At 35.8% G+C, this 24,571-nt stretch overlaps 1 protein-coding gene across 5 annotated transcripts in view; it reads left to right on the top strand.

Annotated features, from left to right (window-relative positions):
- LOC131075585 (protein NUCLEOLAR COMPLEX ASSOCIATED 4) overlaps positions 1 to 10,552 on the top strand; it is a 190,874-nt gene extending 180,322 nt beyond the window's left edge. For 4 of the 5 annotated variants that reach the window (XM_058012434.2, XM_058012433.2, XM_058012431.2 and 1 more), the window contains 3 exons: positions 2,375 to 2,432; positions 2,551 to 2,656; positions 9,823 to 10,552. In XM_058012434.2, the coding sequence (XP_057868417.1) occupies positions 2,375 to 2,432; positions 2,551 to 2,656; positions 9,823 to 9,975 (317 nt within the window). In that variant the 3' untranslated portion in view covers positions 9,976 to 10,552. The remainder of the gene's footprint in view (positions 1 to 2,374; positions 2,433 to 2,550; positions 2,657 to 9,822) is intronic. The other variant, XM_058012432.2, reaches the window with a different exon arrangement.
- Positions 10,553 to 24,571: the final 14,019 nt, after the last annotated feature.

The following is a 24,571-nucleotide window of genomic DNA, read 5'->3' as shown; positions in this document are numbered from 1 at the left end:
GATAGATGAAGAGTGATAGGGAGATAGATAGGTCTAAAATTCGGGGCAATAAAGTGAGTGAGATAGAGAGTGTGAGAGAATGCTAATAGGAGCCTATTGATTACTGAAATTTGACACTTGTCTGAAAATTTAAAAATCTTCTAAAACCTAGAATTTGCATTATAACTCCTAGAGATCTGAAACCACTCTCAAACATCCTGCCAATATATACATGAAATATAACTTAAATGTTATATTTCATGTATATATTTTGATGAAGAGAATGAGGCTTTTTTAATCTTGTTTCCTCTCCTCCTTCAAACCCTACAAACCTATTTTCAGCAAGCAACAATGCCAAAATGAGTGAAAAAAGTAAAAAAAAATACACATAAAATCGTGGTTGGTCGTGTTCAGTGAATGGCGCGAGTCAGAGTGAAAGACTCGCGTGAGTCCACTCAATAAACTCGCGAGTCCTTGGGAAGGAGTCGCTAGGACTCGGCTCACGAGTCCTTGGCGAGTCACCTCGACCTGCCAATGGACTCGCGAGTCTTGGCGAGTCCCACGAGTTTTAAAATTATGGTTGGAAGAACCGTGAGATGTACAAAAGTGCCCAATAACTATCTCATAAAGCTTCCAAGCAGCAGTAGGGAGGGAATTTGGACTGTTGAAATCATGTATCCTTTGGAAAAGTAGGTGTCTCAGAATTGAATCAAAAGGCTTCTCGAAGTCAATGAGACAACAAAAGGTTGTGGAAGTGCTTTGACAAGCATCATCAATAATAGCCCAGTGTGTAAAGATATGGTTAATGGGTTGATAATCACCCTTGAAGCCAGCCTGCCCATAAGATTATTGTTCTCCGGGTATTTAGAAAACTCCATGTCTAACATTTTGCATAAAGTTTGGCACATGCATGCCCAATCATGAAAGCCTTTTATTTGTCAAGATTGGAGAGACCCTAGATTTATGAATAGGGTGAATCATATGTTGGGATGAAGGCTGAGGAAAGCTTGAACAAACATCCTCATTGAAAAGCTTTGTGAAAGGGAAGGCCAGGGGATCCATATTATTTTTAATAAATTCAGTGTGGAAACTTTCATGATGTGCTACCTTGCTGGTACATAACTTTAGAATAGCCCTCCTAACATTACCCGTGGAGAAAATGGTAGAAGTTGGTGCTAAAGTGGGAACTGTGACATCAGGTTGGTTGGTTACATTGTAAAGAGAGCTAACATAAGCAATCCACACATTGGGGTGATAGTTAGAGGCTATATTTGCAAGTTTTCTTGGAAGAAGAGTTCGCCAAAAGTATTTTCCTCTAGCAGCTCAAGTTGTATGTCTTCTTGTCTTTGTCTCCACACTAAGCACCTATAATGGGCCTGGTGGTGAGCTGATATCATAAAAACCTTTTTTCTATCAATATAAATTTGCTGTCTATTAAACAAAAAACGTAGATGTTGTATTTCTCTCCACTCTAAGCACCAATAATGAGCCTGGTTCTGAGCTGATATTATAAAACTTCTTCTCTATCAATATAATTTTGCTTTCTATTAAACAAAAAGTGAAGACTTCATCTTTCTCTCTACTCTAAGCGTCTATAGTGAGCCTGGCATGAGCTGATATTATAAATTTTATTTTTATATCAATACAATTTCGCTGTCGATTAAACAGAAAGTGAAGACAAGAGAAGTCCAAGATTTAAACAGAAATTCTGGCCATATGCTGAGAGAAAGATGACAAATTTGTGAAATATTATATAAAATTCTATAAAGTTATAATAAAAATTTCATGTTTGACATGTTCTTAGAAGATATGGGACTCAGAAAAAATAACCTTGAAGCTGATGCTGGCCTGGAAGTTGTAAGATCGATTGACAATATATCAGAGGTCAAATATGGAATTCCATAAAGATATAAGAAAAACTTACGTTTGACATGCTCTCAGAAGACATGGGACTCAAAGAAAGAGAGAATAACTTTGAAGCTGATGCTGGCCTGGAAGCTGTAAGATCGAATGACAATATATCAGAGATCACTCCAATTGGAATGTATGAGATGGGTAGATACAGTGAAAGCTGCAACAATTAGTTTAGTTTGGATAAGTTCCTTTTGGATACACTAATGTAATTTGATGTGATCAGATGCTGTGATCCTGTTGTTTTGTTTATGTTGTATGGAGTTGGACTGTAGTGTTGATAATATCTTGCTGCCCATCCTGGGCATATATTATATGTTGTAACCTGCTCTTTTTGAGTAATATATAATCAAATGAAAAATAGAGTGAAGACGAGAATATGGTTTTTCCTATTTGTTGTTTGATATTATAAATTTGTAATATCTAAAGGTGTTTTCTCAGATCAAAATTAATGGTCCAAATTGGCATCCATGTTTCTTTACAGTGAGCTCATTGTGGGAGATAGAAACACTGCGTCGCCACTATTGCCCAGCTGTCTCCAGGTAAATACTGTGTTCTCATATTTAATATACTTATTCTGAAAATCACGCTTGATCATACCTGAGATATATTTTGTGATGACAAATTTCATTGCATTTGATATATTCTTGACTTTTGCAGATTTGTTACATCGCTTGAAAATGATTTGACAGTTAGAGCCAAGACTACTGAAGTTGTTGTCAAAGACTTCAGCTCTGGTTCTTATGGTACCATATTTTCAGAAGAGGTCAGTGACATTTAAATTTCCTTTGCTTATCATGCTGTAACTATTTGGCACAAAACAGTAGCTAATGTTAAAACATGCTATAATTATGTTTAAAGTTTTAAACGATATACATGCTATCAATTCTGAAACTCATATTTTCAGACACCATGTGGCTAGGCATAATGTTTGATTATTAAGGTCTGCCGTAGTTGTATCATGTGGCAGGCTAGTGCATGCCATCTCTTAAAGCGAGCATCCTTTACTGCTCAGCCTCCTGATCATCACTACATTCCCTCCATTATGTAAAAAAATGTCATTTAGCCTTATCTACCGTTGTCAGTATGTAGAGGTAGAATCCTATATCAACCAAGGATTTATCATATCTGGTCCTTCAGTTTGCTCCCAGCTTTTGATGCAAGGTTGAGTATACAGTATGCTTCCTCAGATGGTTATTCTCACTTCTTACAATATGCTTCCCTGACTTTTGATGCAAGTTAGGAGTTTGTTCCCTGACGATAGTTAATCTCTTTTATGCACCTATTACACAATGTTTACTATGTGACCATGAAATGTGGGTATCCAATCTGAGATTTGAATTCATAATTATATTCATGCCATGGTATTAGTGAGATATTAAACAGTTACCAACTTGAGAAATATACATTACTCTCCTGCTGTGGTTATTTCAAGTATCTACATAATGTATATTTTAGAGTTATTAATAATTGTGTTCAACTGAGTCCATCACACGGCTAACTCTCATTTAGGTTGCTACATATATCCTTTCCTTTCTCCTTAATGTAGATTGCCAGTCAGGAGCATAGATTTGTTAATGTTAAGGCTTCTTTCTTACTTCAACACCTCAATTTTGATATGTAGAAGCCTTTCACATTGGGATTTTGTTATTAGTGATACCAATCTTCTCAGAGAAATTTGTAGATGCATCTATATTTAGGTATGTAAATACGATTTGACTACATTGTTACTGGACTATAGTTTGAGTTTGAGCCCACATTTTTTGTGTTCAAAAAATAGTTGGATTGACGTGTTTTTAAGAACTGGTCAATTATTTACAAGATTCCTAAGTTTATGAGCTGGTGGATACATGGAGAGTTCCATAGCCATGGATAATTTGAAACACACAAAAATGCCTATAACTCTTTACTTTTTGAGTTTATTTATTGTAACAAATGTTTTTCATCTTCTCAAACTGTGGAGTTTGCAAGATACTTTCAAATTTCTCGTTTTTCATCTTCTCAAACTGTGGAGTTTGCAAGATACTTTCAAATTTCTCGCCATGCAAGAATATTATTGTTGTCACATTTTCAAGTAATTTTTGGATCAATTTCCTATGCATCAGTGACACCAAACTTGAATCATACAAATTTATTATGGCAATTGGATGATTAACATTAGAATTGAAAGTTCTATTTAAAGAGATTACAAAGACGATGTTTCTTAAGGAAACAATCGTTAACTGAAGGTGAAATTATAAACTAACTAAACTAAACTAAACTAAGATTACATTATTGACCATTAATAAGCAAATATGCTAACATTATTCTAATACTCTCCCTTAATGGTCAATCTATCAACTACACCAAATTGCCCCCTAATTTTTACAAATTTGTCTAAGCTCAGAGACTTGGTGAGGATGTTTGCAGTTTGATCCTCAGTTGGAACATACTGTAATTGAACTCATCCATCTTCTACAAGCTTGCAGATGAAGTGACAATGAAGTTCAACATGCTTGGTTTGTTCATGGAAGACTGGATTTTTGGTAAGTTTCAACACCTCTTGATTGTCACAGAACAAGGGAGAAGGTCCTGCTTGAGACATTTGCATGTAAAAAAGCATCCTTCAAAGCCAAACTGCCTTGATAGTTCCCCGATATTCTTCTTTGGTCGAGGAAAGAGCTATTGCTTGCTGTTTCTTGCTGGTCCATGTGACTGCACTTGTGCCAAAATTGAAAACATACCCAGAGGTGGACTTCTTGTCATCAATAGAATTTGTCCAATTTGAGTTTGTAAAACCAATGAGTTTGGGATCTTTGCTTCTGTTGTACAAAATACCAAAGTTAGGAGTGCCCTTCACATATCTTAGCACATGCTTCGCTGCAACCCAATATTTAGCTTTAGGGGCTGTCATGAAGCGGTAGATGTAGCTCACAGCATAACTGAGGTCAAGTCTAGTGGCAGTGAGATAGATGAGGTTGCCCACTAGTTGCCTGAATGTTGATTCATTCACCATAGGTGAATCCGATTTGGCTGATAGTTTCAGCCTTTTCTCCATAGGTGTAGATTGAAGTTTGTAGTCATTCATTTGGAACTTATCTAGCAGACTTCTGACATACTTTGAGTGAGATGAAAAGAAGCTACCATTTGTCTACCAAACCTCTACACTGAGACAATAATGTAGAAGTCCCAAACCTGTCATATGTCAAAAGGAGTGACACAAATTTCGTTTGATTTCTTCAGTCAAATGTGTCGAGCTCCTAGTAATGATCAGGTCATTAACATAGACAACAAGAAAAAGAATATCATCACCACACTATTTGACATATAGATTGGAATTAGGACTACTTTGAAAACCATGATTAACTAAAAGCAGACTATCATCATCAACTAGGTACTTATCAATTTTCACGTACCATGCCCGAGGAGCCTCTTTGAGACCATAGAGTGCTTTCACTAGACAACATACTTAGTGTTCTTTACCAACAACCTTGAAACGAGGAGGTTGCATCATTTATACCTCTTCCTCCAAATCGCCATTGAGGAATCCACTCTTGATGTCCATTTGATGGACTTTTCATCGAAATTGGGCTGAAATAGCGAGGACAAGCCAAATGGTGCTCATTTTGTTTGTGGGAGCAAATGTTTCCTCATAGTCAATGCCCTCTTTCTGTGAGAACCCTTTGACTACCAAATGAGCCTTCTACTTATCAAGGGTTCCATCAGCCTTATACTTGATTTTTTACACCCATTTGCAACCAATGGGTTTCTTCCCAGGTGGAAGATCAGACAGGACCCGAGTGTTGTTCTTCAAAAGACTATGGTGTTCAACTTCCATAGCTTGTTCCCACTCCAGTATTCCTTTAGCCTTTGAATATGTCCGAGGCTCATAAACACTGTGAATGTTAGCCATGAGCACAAAGTTAACTGTATTCTTCTACTTGCATTTGCTTTTAGTTGATCTACCCTCAATAAGCTCATCATCATGAAGATCGCCAATGGTCTTGGCCCACCACTTAGGTCAGAGAGTATAAGTACCAACATCCAATTCAGGGGAATCAACATCACTTGGGGTTCTTGGAACAAATTCATCTGGATGCTGATCCAGATTCTCATTAGGAAAGTTGGGTGGTCCAATATCATGCCTGAGGAACTCTGCAACTTTAGATTTAGAGTCATCAGAAGCCCTCCCATCAGGTGGACCTAAGGGAAGATGAACACCTAAATCCTTAGCCTTCAGAGGTTGATCCTCAGGACTCAAAACAAGAGAAGAGAGGTGAAAAGGCCTTCATTCTTCATAAAAACATCACGACTGAATATGAGATGATCAGTGTCTGCATCAATCAGTCGATAAGCTTTGTGGTTATCATTGTAGCCTGTGAACACAAGTTTCTAGCTCTTGGAATCCAGTTTTGTGTGCTTGGCATCTGGAATCCAAACATAAGCAGTGGAGTCAAAGACTTTCAGGTGGCTGATTTTAGGCTTTCGTCGAGACCATGCTTCTTCTGGAGTCATCTTCTTAACAACCTGTGTAGGAGACCGGTTCAGAAGGTAGATTGTATTGTAAACTGCTTCAGTCCAAAATTTCTGTGGAACATGTCTATGCTCCAACATAGACCGGGCCATTTCGGTGATTGTGCGGTTTCGCCGCTCAACAACACTCTTTTGCTGAGGGGTGTAAGGTGTGGTAAGCTGATGCTTAATGCCACGAGTTGCTCAAAAGTAGGAGAAATTAGAAAAACAAAATCCCCCCCTCCCCCCCCCCAATTGTCCGACCTAAGAGTGACTATTTGACAATCAAACTCTTTCCACTAAGGTCTTAAACTTCTGAAACAGACTAACACCTCTGATTTGTTTTGTAAGAAATTACACCCACATTCTTCTAATAAAATCATCGATAAATAATAGAATATGCTTGGATTCAGTGACAAAGGGAGTGTTCATTGGTCCACAGACATTTGCATGAACCAATTGCAATACCTTGGAGGCTCTCTAAGAATCACCATTTGAAAACAAAGTTCGATGCTACTTTCCAGCTTGACAAGCTTCACAAACTCCATGATTTTGATAATGAATCTTAGGTTAGCCAACTACCAAACCCTCCCGAACTAGCTGAGAGAGATAGTGCACATTTAGGTGCCTATACCGTGGATGCTAGAGATTGCTGATGGAAGAACTTTTGGCTGCCATGGCATGCTCCTGAGAATCACTAGTGTCAACAAGTTTATAAAGACCATGATCCTCAAGACCCACAACAATTGTAGTACGAGTCTCTATCAAGAATACCACATTTGTGCGAATTGAATACAATATCCAGTGTAGGAGAATGTTGCATAATTTGACTAACTGACAAAAATATAGCTCCATGCCAAGTACAATGTATACATTGAGAAATATTAAATTTCTCCCTCCAGATTGAATCTATACGTTGCCCTTTCCAACAACAATATACTCTTTGCCTCCTCTAAAGATTACTAAATCAATGAAAGGCGTGTACTCTGTAAACCAATCCCGACGATGTATGAAATGCCGAGAGGCACCATAGTCGATGTACTAGGCAAATGATTTCACATGATCAGATGGGCGTTTGGCCATGAACACATAGAAGATAGACTCCTTTTGTTCAGAATGCGTTGCAGCGTGGGCCTTCTCCTAAGACACTCCCTATTTGGATTGCTTAGATGCCAATCGTTTCTTGCAATCTTTCTTCATGTGGCCATACTTTTGACAATAGCTACATTGAATGTTCTTCTTAGGATTCTCAAGAGGCTTGCCTTGACCTTTTTGTTGAAAAGACTTGCCTTTTCCCGTGAAAGATTGCTCAGAAGAGGAAGTATTGGTGCTGGTCTTGAAATGTTGCTTACATCTATCTTGCTGTAGAAGCTTGTTGCAGAGGTTAGGAAACTTGAGATTACACGGTGGATGTGATATTGCGCGTCTCAATGAAATGCTCATAGGACCAAGGTAGACTTTTCAAAGTGATTACCACTAGTTCTTCTTCCTCCATTTTTTGACCGATAGCCTCCAACTGGTTGCAAATGTCCTTGATTTTTTTCAAATGCTCCTAGAGAGACATCTTCTCGTCTATTGTGATTGAAAAGAGCATGTTCTTGAGAAAGAACACTCTGCTCTTGTTTGACGTTTCATGGAGATCCTTCAAGTGGGTCTAGATCTTTGCAGCTGTCTTCTTGGAAAGAACTTGTGGCAGCTGATCGTCAGTGACAGATAGTTTGATGAGCATGACAACTTCACAGTTGCGCTCATCATACTTGTCTTGATCTTTTCCTATTGCCACATGTTGTAGTTGCAACCGTTGAACTTTTGACTGCTTTCCAACATAATGTTGGTCAAAGCGACCATCACAAATATTGAGGTTGAAGCAAGTTAACTTTTGCAAAGGCACAAAAAACGAGGCAAAAGTTTTAGATTTTAAATCCGATTACAAAACAGTTAGCACAAAACCCAAGGCATCGACAGGCTCAAAACCCTAGCACGGATTTTGATGCACAAATCAGACAATAAAGCCTTGTAATCATGAATCACGAGGAGAACATAATGTACCCGAACACAGAAATTAGGATACTCCAATTGAACTAGGAATGCACCAAAAATCTAGGAAAAAAATGGCAGTTTGCAGAGATAACAAAAACCCTCGAGCCTGTGACTGAGATTTGACAATGCGGGTAGTCAAAATGCAGGCAGACAAGACGCGATTTGTTGTTATTCTGAACACAGAAAATAACAACACTGAGTTTTGAAAAAAAATCTTGTTTGCAAACCACGTGAAATCTTAGTTGCTTGCCCTTGGAGGGCCAAAAAACTCAGAGAAATCGTGTGGCAAACACCCGTGACAGGAAAATTTGAATGAAACTCAATGCCAAAAACACAGAAGAAATCTGATGCGGCTCAGGACAAATCCATCGCGGGCAGGAAAGGAATCGTAGCGCATTGGAGACGAATCGCGTTGCAAAAAGAAACAGGTTGTTGCGCTTGACGAGCCATCGCACAAGCCCAAAAATGGAGCCGTGGGAGAAAAAAGGTTGTATGATTTGAGAAAAAACAGGATTGGCAAACAAACCCATGATTCTTATTGAAATAAGCTTACGAAAATGCAAAACCTTCACGAAAATAAACCCACGAATTTTGAAAACGGGATGCAGCAAAAAAACCTTTCTTGAAAACAGATTGCATTGTGAAGGTTGCAATTTTAGCACTAAAAATGTTGAATAAATATTTTTTTAATTGAAAAATTTGCAAAAAATCAATACCGCTCTGATACCATATTATGGTAATTGGATGATTAACACATTAGAAATGAAAGCTCTATTTAAAGAGATTACAAAGACGATGTTTATTAAGGAAACAATCGTTAATCGAAGACGAAATTAGAAACTAAGTAAACTGAACTAGGATTACATTATTGACCAATAATTAAGCAAATATGCTAATATTATTTTAATAAATTTCTCATAAAATGAAAAATCTGGGTTTTTTAGAATACAATTATTTGAATATTTCATGCTTAGTTATAGTGCCAAGTCTTAAGCAAGTACTTTTGCTGAGCCTGAGTTTGATTCCTTGATGCCTTGTGAAGTCTTGGCCCAGTCTAAGTCTTCCTTTTAGAATAACATAAATTGAATTAAAGGGACCTCTCGTGCAAATACTGTACTAATCTGCTCACTTCCAATGTGGACTTGAAGATACATTTCAATTCAGATAGAATTATGTTTTGAAATCCATTTTGATCTAATTTTATGTATATATCCTTTTGGGTTTTATATTTAGTTTTAATCTGATGGTTTTAGGGTTTACTCTTTATTCGGCACAAGCTTTTCCATGAAATGTTTTATTTTGTTCTACAATGTGCCATTGGTATTCTCTGTTTTTTGTGAACTTTAATGAGATGGAGCTTATTTTTTTAAAATCATCAAGAAAGTTATTTTTTGCTTGTAGGTTGGTAGAAGAATAAAACAAGTTCCGCTTGCATTTTACAAGACTATGCCTTCTACTCTGTTTCCTGAGAAAACAACAAAGGACAGTTCTCCAAATTTAGATTTTGCAGGCTGGAGCTTTACCCCATGTGACAGAAACAAGTCAACTTCATAATCAAGGTTGATGACAATGTTTCAAGTATGTTGTAACCCTAATACTCAATTTCATGGTCCTTGCAAGTTCTACTTGTATTAAATCTTTACTATGGAAATGATGCACACATCCTCCAACGGAGCTTTATGGTAGAAATTTTCAAATGTCCTTTAATGACAAAAGCATATCAACTCCAATGACAATGATAATTGACAACAAAATTTCTTGTACGTGTTGAAGGAAGAGAATCAGCTAGGCAGTTTATCTATCGAAGGAAGTCGTACTTCCAAATTTCATGTATCTGTTATAAGCTACAAGGAGTTAGATTGACAAAAGGAAGCCATATCCATGTGGCTGTTACCCACTCGATCCTCATAAATGAGTTTTCTTTGGTATGAAGTAAGCTATTTAAAATTTAAAATTTCATAGGTTTTGTGCTAGAGATCTAATGTAACACTCCATGAATTAACATGGAAAGAAAACTCATGCAAAGGAGTAATTTTTTAGAATCAAATGAACATTTTTTCCTTAAGATAAAGCTTAAACTATATATATATTTTTGGAGTCTAATAGAATTCCTATTATCTCGGTACAAATATATTAGGTGTAATTAATTTCTGTTTGCATGGAATTTTATAAATCCATATTTGCTTGCCGTATCATTTGTAGTTAGTGATCTGATCGTTATGCCCTATTTGGAGAGCTAATTTATTAAAGGCAATTCTTTCTTGAGCATGCTAACAACTCTTGTATGAGCATTACTAATAAGTTCTGTCGTTCAGAAATAATGGGGGAGAACAATATTGAAACTATACTTGCTTTCAAGAGTAAATCCTTCAATTTTTAGACTAGCTATAAGGTCGATATAATAATGTGCGGAGGGAAGGTACATTGTGATCTCTTTTAATGGTAAAAAGAAATGTCTCTCACACACACAACCCCCACGGTTTTAGTGGGAAGAAAAATGGTTTGGCAAAATGAAGAAGGGGAGTTAATTGTATGAATTGTAACTTTAACTATTTCATTTAAGTAAAGAGGGATACTAGACAGCACACGATTAATACATTTCTCAAATTCTATTACATTTGTAAATGACCTAAAGGAAGAAAAATCTTAGAAAAATGTGAGGTGGATAAGCTACTTCAAATTGAGATATAATTCACTAAAATAATATCCCTAGCTACAACATCTACAAGATTTAAAATAACCTACAAAAGCACGAGTAATATATTCTGATAGAATATATTTATATTTTTGGTGGCATACAGAATGTCTTAATCAAACCTTTTGCACAGCCTTGTCTTGCATTTGTGTGTTCTAGAGAGATTCCGATATAGTATATGTTAACTCTAACTGGCTTTGCTTTTATTGGTGGTTGCTTTGTTTGTTTTGATAGTACAGATTGTCCTAGTGAATCCTATGGCCCTATAGATATAATGGAATGCCTTGCAAGCATTCCTTTATTATTTTCTAGTAACATATCAGCGTCTTGTAATTAGTGTGGAGTTGTCCCAAGAGGCATTCTTTGGGTAAATAACTTATGCATTATTAATCCATTCCTTTATTATTTTCTAGTAACATATCAGCGTCTTGTAATTAGTGTGGAGTTGTCCCAAGAGGCATTCTTTGGGTAAATAACTTATGCATTATTAATCCATTCCTTTATTATTTTCTAGTAACATATCAGCGTCTTGTAATTAGTGTGGAGTTGTCCCAAGAGGCATTCTTTGGGTAAATAACTTATGCATTATTAATCCATTCCTTTAAAAGGGAATTGAAGCTAAAGACCAAAATTTGCTACCTTAGTGCAGAATTGTTTTTTCTTACATCGTCGTTAGGTTGCATGTATCATATGTGATAATTAAACAAAAAGGCTTTAGCAGTATGAGATAAACACCAAACACCTACATCATTGTTAGGTTGCATGTATCATATGTGATAATTAAACAAAAGGGTTTGAAAACTGAGAAAAACACCAAGCACCTAGGAAGATTAAAGATTAAATGGATATCTAAAATTTTGAGAATATTAGTCTTGTCTTTTCATAAATATTGAAAATGAAGGTTTCTTATATATTTTTGGGTTTGATTTGTATACAATAAATATCCCTCAAACCTAAAAGAACAAAATAAAGTAATATTTGAAGTACAAAATGAAAGAAAATTGTTTGTAATTGATTGACACCTCAACACTAGTTCATTTGTTGATGGGGAATTAAAATCCATCCTTGTTCATTTATTAGATTTTGCAATTTAAAATAAACCATTAAAAATAGTCTCTTAATCTAAAGACAAGATACAATTAACCTAGTATAGTCATGTTATCCCTACATAATTGGCTTGACAAATTGATTCTCGAGAATTATAAACTTTCTCGCTATACTAAATTTTTCCTTAGAACAACTACTTTCATCTTGAGTTTCATTAAAATGTGTTTCCACAAGGTAGAACCTACATAGGGAATATAAGGTTGTCATGAGGCTGATCATACATTTTCATCCAAGAGTGGACCTATTCGTAATGAAATATTTTTTGTGAATAAAATGTCAATGTTAGGATCTTGTGTTGCTTGTATTTTAAAGAAAACAAAGTCATACAATGTATGTTAAGAATTTTAGTAGGTACTCTAGTTAGACCTTGCACAAACAACATAAAGAAATGCGATCAATATTTGTTGAGAAAAGAAACCTAAAAAAATTGAAATTTAAGAATGGTCATGGAATAAGGCTCTCTCAATTCATTTGGATTAATACCTTGAATACTTTTGCACCATATCCTTACAAATATTTTCATTTGACTAAAGCATTGAGTATACATAAGAGTTATACCAAATTATTTAGAAACTTCTATTATGTGAAATGCATACAAGGTTTAATTAGGTGAGTGTACGTTGATGATAATTGGACATGACATTTATATAACAACTCTTAGCTTGAAAGATGAAGTTACTTGCTCTTGGATTGTACTTATTAAACGTAGCATTGTGTTTCTAGTTTTTAGATATGTAATTTATTTTAACATTTAAATAAGAAATTTGTTCAAGTACATCAAAGATAACTTTTCTTCCAATTTGACAAATGCAAAATATATATTTCATAAGGAAATATGATATTATAGATATTTTTGGATTATTTTTAATTTCTTGATTAATTATTTTATATGATTATTGAATAAAATTGGCACCCCTTGTGTATGATCAGCCTTAGCTTGACCAAAATTCATGTAAAATTATAAACTATATTAAACGGTTTTTTTTGAGAAGTATACCTTCTATGATACTTGTTTGTTTCATTAAAAAATTAGCAATATAAAGCTCTCAACTGTATTGATCAAAGTGGAGTTGATAATGGGTTCCATCACATTTGTAGTTTTACGTCCATGCCTTGGATTTGGAACCTAAACACAACTTCAAAGCCAACAAGGGGGGAATTCAAATTTGAAAAATGTTCGAGGACTATATATTTTGTCCATTGAAAACTAGATATTTGGTCTATCAAGATAAGATATTCGAAAATTGATAAAATATTTGATAAGATCTGGGTGTTCAACCTTAACAAGATATTTGTTTCTATCAAATTGTTTTGCACTTATGTACTTTCTTCATTTCCACCTTCATCTTTGTGTATCTACCCATTATAAAAGCATTGGTGAAAGATGATGAATTAGAACATCACTATTATATTTTTAAAACTAGTAAAAAATGAACTGATGGATAAATTAGGAACACAATTTGAAATTGAACAATTTGTTGCGTCCTAAATTGTACTTGTTTACAATTTTGTCGTCACTTGGACCTCACTTTGGTGCTTCGACTTTTGAGGCCTGATTGAAGTGTTGATTCTGCTCACACAACCTATCAAACATGCTTTTTCACCATCTTCATAATCTCCTTCCCAACTTAGAGCCCTGATTTCTGGACCATGGTGCTGGGCACCCTGGTCCTAAATTAGGACCATGGTGCCCAATGCCACAGGCCTCTCAAAAAGATCCCAATTTGGGGCCTCATAATGGTCACATAATTTTAGCAAGGACCTAGATCTCGTGTCGACTTGTGTCGAGAATTCAATTTGTTTTTCGACAAGCAAGTATAAAAGGAGGTCTACCCCTCTCATTTTAAACCTCATCGACCACCTAACAAATTGAAATCAAGATCTACACTAGCAAATTCAAGTGAGCAGGCAATCAGTCTTTCATCAAGCATTGGAATAGAAGTGAAGTCAAGTTTTGAGCATTGATAATGATATCCATGATCTATGTTTTATGAAGACAACATACATGAAACCCTAATTTCTTTGTGAAGGTCAAACAAAACTTCATTGAGGTATATAATTAGGTTTTGAATTATTTTTAACCTTTCCCTCAAAAGAAAAGCATTTTACTACAGTAATTCATTTACATTTATCAATTCAAATTCATGTTAATTCCAAGACCAGGGCCTGACCTTAGGCAAACCCTTATTCACAACATTTTCCCCTTTTTCTCTGTATGCAAGGATAGGTATAGAGCTACGCTTAGGAGGATCGACAAAGTTCACAATGATAAATAGGTTTAACTTTTGACGACAAAAAATACAGAGGATTGTGGCGAATTGATGCTACTTGATCTTGACAAATCAAGCCGAACTTTTGAGAGAAGATTCTAGATAGCTTATTTTGCCTAGATTTAGGTTAGTGGCTCCATGTGACATTTGTAGCTTACTGTTTCTGCCACAATACTTCAAATATCACCTATTTTGCCCTGATCTTCAACAATTAAACCAATTCAATTTTAGGAAGGAGAAAGGCCTTACTTAAGAGATGAGGAATTTGATCAAAAATCTCAATCTTCTAAGGCTAGATCTATTAGATTCCTTCTCCTTCCAAATAGTGGTTAATTAGGCCGTTTAGTGGTTTTACTATCTTAATTTAACCCTAACCCTAATTTTGAACCATTACACCATGATACCAAATTATTAAAATGTGTTAATAGAAGAACCTTGACCAAATTGTAAGGTTGAATATTCTATTATAGGTAGTAAACTTTGGTGTGATGCAATAAAAATGGAGAATTTATATATGTAATAGGTATAAACCAATTTATAATAAATTATATTCATTCATATATATCCATCTATAACATTATATATTTATATACTTTTATAGCTTAGACATTTTATAATTCATTCATCATGTTTCATCTATATATACATATATCACATATAACTTTCACACACATATTCTCTCATATATTTAATACATATTATTCTGCACATGATTCTACACTCTCATCTTCCACATATCCCTCTTTTAAATAACCTCTTTATGCCTTTTTATAACGCCTTTCCATCACTTCCTTTTATAATAACACTCGATTGTCTTATTCCCTCGAAGTTGCCTTTTATTATATAATATCTTACACTTTTATAACTTATTTAGGCATATTAGGGGTGTTTTAAGGCTATTTAAGGGGTATATAATGGATATATGGGTCTAGAAATGATCCAAATGACATCTATGGTGCCTCACAATCTTATACTCTGCCAACATTCGAATAATGACAAGTAGTCCAAACCTTGATTTTTCTTGTTGGGTTGACCATTATGGTGAAATTGAATCTTTGAAAAAAGTAATAACCATTTACATATTCTTCCTTGTACCACCAGTTTATTTAGTATATATTTTAAGTGCTCATGATTAGTATAAAATGTGAACGGTGTAGACAACAGGTAATGATAGAATTGGTAAGGGCTTCTCTTTTGGTGACCGTATAATTCTTTTCTGCTTAGGATAGCTTTTTATTGTGTTGGTAAACAGATTTGTCTCTCACAATTTATTTAACTTTTATACTCTTTAGCCCAAGAAATGAAAGACAAATTTCACCATACAGTTGGGAAAATCATCGTATTGATTAACCTCTGAATTAAGGTACAACTCCCTTTAATATATATTCAATCAACTCCAAATTTCATACAACCAATATTATACTTTTCACCAGAAAGTACAAAAAGGTAATTGTATTCACCAGCCAATACCAAATGAACACAAGAATTGATTCATATATAATTCTTTTTGTAAAGCCTGCAGACTTCACATGTACGCTAAAACAAAATGAAAACCTTAAAAGATGAATCTCACTGATATTTTCTGCACATATAGAAAGCTATGACAAATTCTTTCTTGAAATAGATTCTCACAGAAACCAAAATTTAAACAACAAACACACAGATTTGAAGCCAAAGATAAACTGTCATTTGGTTTTCATTCATAAATGATCATCAACTTCCAACACATACATAAAGTATTCGGCCAAAATTAAAGAGACAGTTTTTCAAAAACTTAGTGGACCCGCATAAAGTCATTACAAAGCTTATAAATAGGCCCCCAGACCAATAGTTTAATCAAAGGTAAAACTAACTTGAAATGAGTTAATCAGAAACTGTCCTAACTGCATAACTGAAAAAATAAAAAGAAAGTTAGACACGCTGGCATACAACTGCCAACAATGCTAGTCATGCGGTCGATTATGTTCTAGTTGGATTGCCCAGATTGCTATTCTGGGTGGACACCATAACCACTTTCACTGCACTCCACTCTTGATGAACCCTCGAGAATTCCTAGATTACCGCTACATGTGGCAGGCTGATATGAATTACCCTTTGCTTCTAGAGTTCCTTCTTTCTTTTCACCAGCCGCACTTTATCTTTGTTAGAGTCCAAGTGATCTAGACATACTGTAAGCATCAACTCCACTTTAGCAATCTTTGTAAATTTCCACCTTAATCTGTTTAATGCGACCATTGAATAGATTAACCATTTCTGCTGTATCTTCCAGAGTCTAGCCATCCTCTTTAAGCAACTGAACATCTACACAGCGCAAATCCTTTTGCATCGTTGTTCTCAGGGTTGTTAGTTCACCTCGCAGACTGACAGACTCACTATGACCTTGCTCAATGATTTGGTTACACCACTCTATAATTTCTTTGCATATGAACATTATATCTTCATCTAATCCTGGCGCTTGTCTTTCGGCAAGAAAATTCATCAAGCCATAGTGCTGAATATCGTGCATTTGCCTTGAAATCACTGCCCATTAGTCTTTTCATTCTGCCATGCGATTAAGTCAGCGTCCAATTCCTTGGTAACATCATTGGCATCTTTGAAAATTTGAACTAAATCCAATATATAATTAGTTCCTTGATGCACAATTGATGTAAGCCACTCAGAGAAAATCTCTGCGATCATCTTGTTCCTTTGAACTTCATCCAAGAACTTCTGATTATCAGGGGATTTTAGATTAAAGGGAACAAAATTTTGAGACAATGGCAACGGACTATTCTGCAGAATATGGATGTATTGAGCCATTTGCATTAAACTCTATTTAAACTCTGCTTTATCCTTTTCATCCTTCCAATTGCGAGAGATAATCCTCTTGGTTGAGGTTTCTAAATGTTTCACATCAACCGCTCTAGTTCCTACCCCCAGATCAACTTGCTCAATAGTATAATCGGCCTCTGAGGCAGTGGCAGCATCCTTATCGGATGTAGGCCTAGCAATATCTGTAGTCCAATGTTTTGTGCCCTCATCAAAATCGATCATGGTTTCCACTTTTAGCCGCTTAGGCTTCGTGGCTCTTCCTAGACATTTACTCACGCCATCTTCCATTGACACAGAAATAGGCACAACATTACTCGTCTTGGTAATTGAATCACTCAACCATTTAGGAGCCACAGTTAGATCTTTGGATTGCATGGGCGGAGGCCCTCCTGAAGTTAGCAGCATAGCATTATATGTATTGGACAGAACATCAAGCACCTGTGAATCCTGGACATTAGCATCAACATCGGTTACAACCTTGTTAGCATCAGAAATAGGGGTTGTCATATTGCCTTGTACTTCCTTAGCGTCCAAATCAAGAATGAGATGAGCGACAGGTGGCTGAAAATTCTTCTTGTATCTTGATCTAGTAACTTGGCCACCAATGGAATGTGCAACTTCAAAGTCAAGTTTTTCCTCTTTAATCTTAGCTTGCTTCTTTCCTTCCTCTGTCATCTGCAAAACCCCTGTTGCAGTCTATTTTTCTTTCGCTCCAAAAAATTTCCTTAAAACTTATGTTTCACAAATGACAATCTCGACAAGACAACCGCTCAATTTAAAACAACCAAGAAAATCTTATTCATGATTTCCATAAGCTATCATCATTACTCTTCACTCATGCAACATTACTCTGAAATGCTCGCAAATGATCATGCATTTAATAACAAGTCACTTCATATCCGAAAACACGGATTCCCATGCCATACTTTCTATAAATGACAACTTTTAAATCATTAAGAAAGAATATTCCCTTTTCCTGCCGCTGTTAGCCATTCCTTAAAATCCGTGCCGCCACCTTATGAAAAGTCATATGATTTCCAAGAAATCAAACATTGAACTTTGAACCTTGAAGAACAACAACAACACAAAAACATATACATGACAAATATTGAACTTTGAACCTTGAACCCAAAAGGTTCAAGTTCAAGGTTCAACCAATGCTAAACAACGACAAACACTGAAAAAGACTTATAAAGCCACGCGGGGAAATAAACTTTAACATGACACCCGTTGAACTTTGAACCTTGAACCCAAAAAGGTTCAAGTTCAACACAATGGAACATAAATAAAGAAGACTGCGAAGACTGAATTGCACAGAAAATTCGAGAAACACAACCCGACCAAAGGACCAGTTAGGGACACAACTCAATAAGGCGATATAAAAATGGAAATTTATATGTACTGCCAACACATTGGCAAATGCTAGTGTATGATTTTTATTTCTCCTAGGTTGAACGAGAATTGCACCTCTTGCTATTCCTGAGGCATCTACATTAGCATGAAATGATATTGACCAATCCAGAAAGATGAGTATAGGGGCTTTTGCTATTTTTTGTTTATAGTGCATTAAAAGACTGTTGACATTGGTCGGTCCAAGTGATTGCTTAGTTGGTTTTATTTCTAAGTAGGTCTTCTAAAGGTGCTACTACAGTGGCATAGGCTTTAATGAATCTCCTATTGTAATTTTTCCACTTTTGTGTAGTTTTAGTTGGTAGGTGTATAATCAATGCAAATTTCATTGGATCCACCATTAACCCTTCTTTGCAGATGATGTGCCCCAACACTATCTTGAAAGGTATCACAAAGATTCGTTTCTTAAGGTTGAGTGATATTTACATACTTCTACTTCTTTCTAGCATAGTGTAGAGTGCTTTTATGTGATTCTTGATGAGGCCATATACTGCCCATTCATCTAAGTAGTCTTCTAAGAAATCACGGATGAATTCTTTGAATGCTATTACCATAATCCTATTAAAGTTTGCAAATGCATTTTCAAGTTTAAAGGGCATACCAATGTATATGTTTGAGCCCCATTCTATTGTAAATTTTGTCTTTGGTTGATCTTCTTTGTGGTACCTGAAAAATCCATCAGTGAAGGAATATATTTCCCTCTCGACAACTTATTCCAAATTTTCTTTTGTGAATAGGGTGGGGATTGGGTTATGGATACAAGCTTTGTTTAATTCTTGGAATTCCTCACATCCATATCTCCCTTATCTTTTTGTTTTGCATTACCATTGTATTGATCCATTCTGAGTCTTCAACTGGTTTGATCCCTACTACCAAATTTTTAGCTAATTCCATTTTAACTATCTTCTTCATATTGGGGTTGAGGCAATATGGTGTCTTCTAGTGTTGTTATGTGCCTTCTTTTAGTTGTATCTTCATTACTCCTAATTCCTCCTTAATGCCTTTCATTTTAGTGAATTTATGGGGAAATAGATCTTCATATTTCGTGAGTAATTCAATAACGAATGCAACAACCATTTCCTCCTAGTACTCTCCAATTTTTGTCATTTCCAGACTATCTGCAATAGGTATATTTTCTTCATGGAGCCTAAGAGGTTTGTTGTACTAATATTTTGTAGAATCCTTATGTAATTCTAAGTCCTACTTGTTGGCATTTGACACTCAATTGGTTGGTTTCACTATGTTGTCATTGATGGCAACATGGTAATTTATTCCAGCTTCATATTTTGGGTTAGTTGTGTACCGGCAAGCACTTCACAGAGACTTCACCGACACCGACAGGTTGGATAGATTTCTTTGGTTACCAGTGATGCATGTCGACATGGTTTAGAATTAGGTTATCGGTATTGGAGGCCGACATCTTTTGGATCCGGCATGAACAATTGTTTTTGATATTCATGTATTTATGTTATCTAGCCGACATGTATTTTGATATTGTAATTATCTTTGTAAGATGACATAAGGCATGATAAATTGTAAAGGGTATATAGGTCAGTTGATTAGATCATTTTGATATATCATGTGAATATGAATTGGGAAGGCAATAATGAAGGAGATGCGAAATATATGAGAGAGGTCATGTATGTGAGGATATTTATGTAAGGGGTATTCCGGTAAGGGTTTAGGGTTTCAGACTGGAACAGATAGAGCTTAACCGAAACTGTATTTAGGCATAGAAGATGCTATCTTTGTAGTTCAATCATTTCTCCAGATTGTAATCTGGATTTGTATGTAGTCGGTGAGGCTCCTTTTGTGAATGAGCATTGTGCTCTGGGCTGTAAACCTTCCTACAAGTGCAGGCCCATATATTTTGTAATATCTCTTCATATGACTAGTGGAATGATATTGTGGGTCACAAATCTCACCGTGGTTTTTCCTCATTGAGGTTTTCCACGTATAATTCTGTGTGTTATGGTACTCATTTACGTGATTGTCTTATTGGTTGCTTTACTTCTTTCAATTCTATAGGTATTGGTATACCGGTTGGTGTATGCATGCTTTAATAAAATTAAAATTGATCAATCCGGTAGAACACTGATTCACACCTGCCTCTCAATGTTCTTGGATTCCAACAATTGGTATCAGAGCCTTGTGCCTCGAAGGACGTTTAACAACTTGAGGAAGATCCTGAATCTAGAATCCATGGACATGAGTTTGGAAAAGCAACTTGAGGTGGCACTTGAAGATTATGATGCAGAAAGGATGAAGAATTTGCAGCTACAAATTGAATTGAATTTTGCTCAAGAATTCATTCTTGTCCTACAGGAAAGGTTGTCATCTGTTCAAGCTAGGAGGAAGGAACTTTTGCAGAATAAGGATGATGAAGAGAAAGATGCACTTAAGGAATAGTGTTAGAAGCCGAGTCAGGAGAACATGGTCATCAGAAATGAAATGCAAGCTATAACTATGAGGATGTCTAAAGAGATTGAGGACCGAAACAAAAATGAAGAAAATCTTGCTGTATCTTCGAAGAACAAATTTGAAGAATGTGGTAGGTTGGTTTATGAGAATGATATGTTGAGAACCGATTTAGTACAATCCCAGAGTAGTGAACAAGAGTTTGAGAGACAAATGATAATTCAGAGAGATGATTAGACTATTGCAAGTGAGTATAAAGAAAAATTCAAGATTAGTTAAGCACAACTAGATGAGTTATTGAAGAGACAAAGGCAGAATGGAGATTCTAGTGGACTTGGACTTGAACAAGGACAAAGTTTCGATACTGCAAATGAAGATCAAAACCAGAAGGCACTAGTAAGGCAGTTTAATGCTTATAAATTTAATGGTAGATGCTTTGTTTGTAATAAATTTGGTCACATGGCTAGGCAATGTAGAAATAGAGAAAATCAGAAGCCTGGTTCTGCTCCTGGTCAATGTTCTAAATGTAATAAGTATGGACATAAGACAAAATATTGTAGAGTGAATGTTAAGTGTTATGCATGTGAAAAAATTGAACATATGGCTAATCAATGTAGGTCAAGCAATTACACTAGTTTTAGCAAAGCAATTCAAAAGAACAATGTTATATGTTATGCATGTAATGAGGCTGGACATATTGCTAAATTTTGTTGAAGCAAAAATCCACTGGTTCGTAATGAAGGATGGAATAAGAAAGGGAAAGAAAAGGTTAATGAAATCCGGCAAGATCATACCCAGAGATGGGTCAGGAAGTCAGAAGATCAATCTGCAGATATGAATGTAGTGGTTACTTATCCGACAGAGGAGGTTGCTCTTGCATCGACAAGAAGCTCATCCAGTAACTAAGGTAGATGCCTTAGGGGTAGGCAAAATTCATGAAGATTCTATATATGCCTTGGGAAGAGGTTCTAGAAGATGTTCTAGACATCGGAGCCAACATGGAGATGTTTGATCGAGATTCGGTATCTTTCACCGGAAGTCATTTATATCAATGACGGATTAGGGTTTCTTGGAGGATAAAAGGTTGAATTCACTTCATTTCTGATCACTTTGCATTCAGAATGATTTAGAGCGATTCAAAGGAAGTCTAAGGCAAATTAGTGCGATCGATATCATCTTGAACAATTTAACCAACAATTGGAAGAGGTCTTTTGGATTTCTCATCGACAACGATTCATAGGTATTTATCTTCAATCATGGAAGCAAGATCATCATCTGTACCTATATTTGTTGCAAATCCGACTGTTGTTGAGGTCAAGGACCGTCCCAGGCCGCTTTCAAGTGATATCCGCATGTTGCTACCTTGGACGATTCGTTTGGAGCTTTTTCCCATGTCCCGAAAGGAGTTGTGTATGTCGAAGATGTAAGAGCTTACATCCACTGTCATATTGAGGATTTGGGAACAACTAATAACAAGAGCATGTACATGAATGAGTTAATGGGATATTATGGAAAGATTAAGCCCGAATACCAGCATATTGTTGATTTAGGGTTTACTGACATTTTGGATATTTCAGAATTCGAAGATGAAATTGTAAGGTATGTTTTGAGCAGGGTGCATGGAGAGTTTATCTAGTTGGATAGACCATATATGATTACGAAGGAGGCCATTAGGGCAATCATCAGTTTACCATAGGTTGGACAATGTCTGGAGAAGAAAGTTTCAAATGATTAAGTCAATAAGATTACAAGCACAACATCAGACAGGCGATCAATGAGAATCTGTACTATCACTGACACAGATATAAGATTCAGAAGCATGGTCATCGATTACAAGGTAACTCAATCAAACCGGCTGAATTCTGTTTCTAGCTCTTGCATTTATGTAGCTCATAAAATGATGAGGGAGAATGAGAAGTTGGATCTATGTGGTTGGATGTTGGATGAATTATTAATTAACCTAGGAAAGATTAAAGGAGAAAAGGAAGGAACTTTATGGTATGGTAACCTAATTGTCTATTTAATGCTATTTTTCATCAATGAGACTCCCAGTTTTGGGAAGAAAAAATGGGCATTCAATATCCCGGTAGGCAGGCAATTAAAATAGTCTATTGCTACATTGGGTAGTCAAAGAGATGACAAAGTGTGGGAATACTTTAAAGCATTTCAAAAAGCTATGAATTCTAGAATGAGGGTTCCAAAGCACATTGTTGAGGAGTACTCAACCGACATATGCTTCATGGTGAAGAAAGATGAAACTTTGATGGAATTTGTTAGGCCCCAAAAGATTTGGATTGGGGAAATGGGTTATGAAGTTGATGCATAGATTCTTGATGCTTATGCACAAATGTTAAATGATGCACCGATAGATGAAACTATAAAAACCTTTGGCATTGCTAAGCAGAAGTCACAAGAGGTTGAAACTAAGTTCAACCGAAAGAAGAGAGAGAAGAAGGAAGGAAAGGTAAGTAAGTTTGTTGAAAAGGTTTCACCGAACATCAAAGCATTGATTGATGTTGTCCCGGAGAAAGGCATGAAGAGAAAAGAACCAGAAATATTCATTGAACCTATTGTAGCAGAGTCTACATCTGAAGATGACACATCCCTGGCATTCAAAAGGGTAATAAGGAAGAGAACTGAAGAAACCAAGGTAGAGGCTAAGAAGCAACCAGTTAGGAAAGTTACTATCAGGGTACCAGCACAGAAGAAAGCACCAAAAGTAACACCTTCAACCCCATTTGGTATTGGAAGAAGTTAGAAGAAGGATGACATTGTTCTAGCATTTGAATCTTGTAATGTAACTATTATTCCACCAAAGACTTGTGCAGAGTTAGTTGCTGAAATTACTAAAGATGGTATGTTAAAGAATGTGTAGTTTTATTATGGACATTTAGAGGATGATGAACAAAGAGAAGTAGAGGAAGTAGTTTTGTTATATTTGGATATTTATAAGAAAACCTTGATAGAAATTGAAAACCAAATACTGGCATAGTTGTATGATATGTTAGATGCTAGAAGACTATCAGTTATGTAAGAGGACAAGCATATAAAGATACAAGAGTTGTTATATGTTTGTGTTTCTATTGCTCCAAAGGAGATGGATAAGAAACTTGAAGTTGCAGATAGGAAAATCTTTAACAACAAGCATATAATAATTGTTAGGGTTTCAAGCAGATCTGAAGCAAATATGAACTAACAATTATATGCAGATTTAAATACAAAAGATAAAGAAATAAAAAAGGACACAGATAACACAAAGATTTAACGTGGTTCACCCAGAATGGGTTACGTCCACCATACACAGCTGTCCAATCTTTCTTATTATCCAGCAAAAATAGTACATCAACCTTACAATGCCTTAAGCATCCCAACCACTTATAACATGCGTTTTTAGGGCAACAAACAAAGTCAGCCTTTTTAGGGTTTTATTACAATGTTG

Source organism: Cryptomeria japonica, chromosome 5, assembly GCF_030272615.1.
Source record: "Cryptomeria japonica chromosome 5, Sugi_1.0, whole genome shotgun sequence".
NCBI classification, from domain to species: Eukaryota; Viridiplantae; Streptophyta; class Pinopsida; order Cupressales; family Cupressaceae; genus Cryptomeria; species Cryptomeria japonica.
Note: the sequence above shows the minus strand (reverse complement) of the source record. Positions and strands in the feature narration are given on the sequence as shown.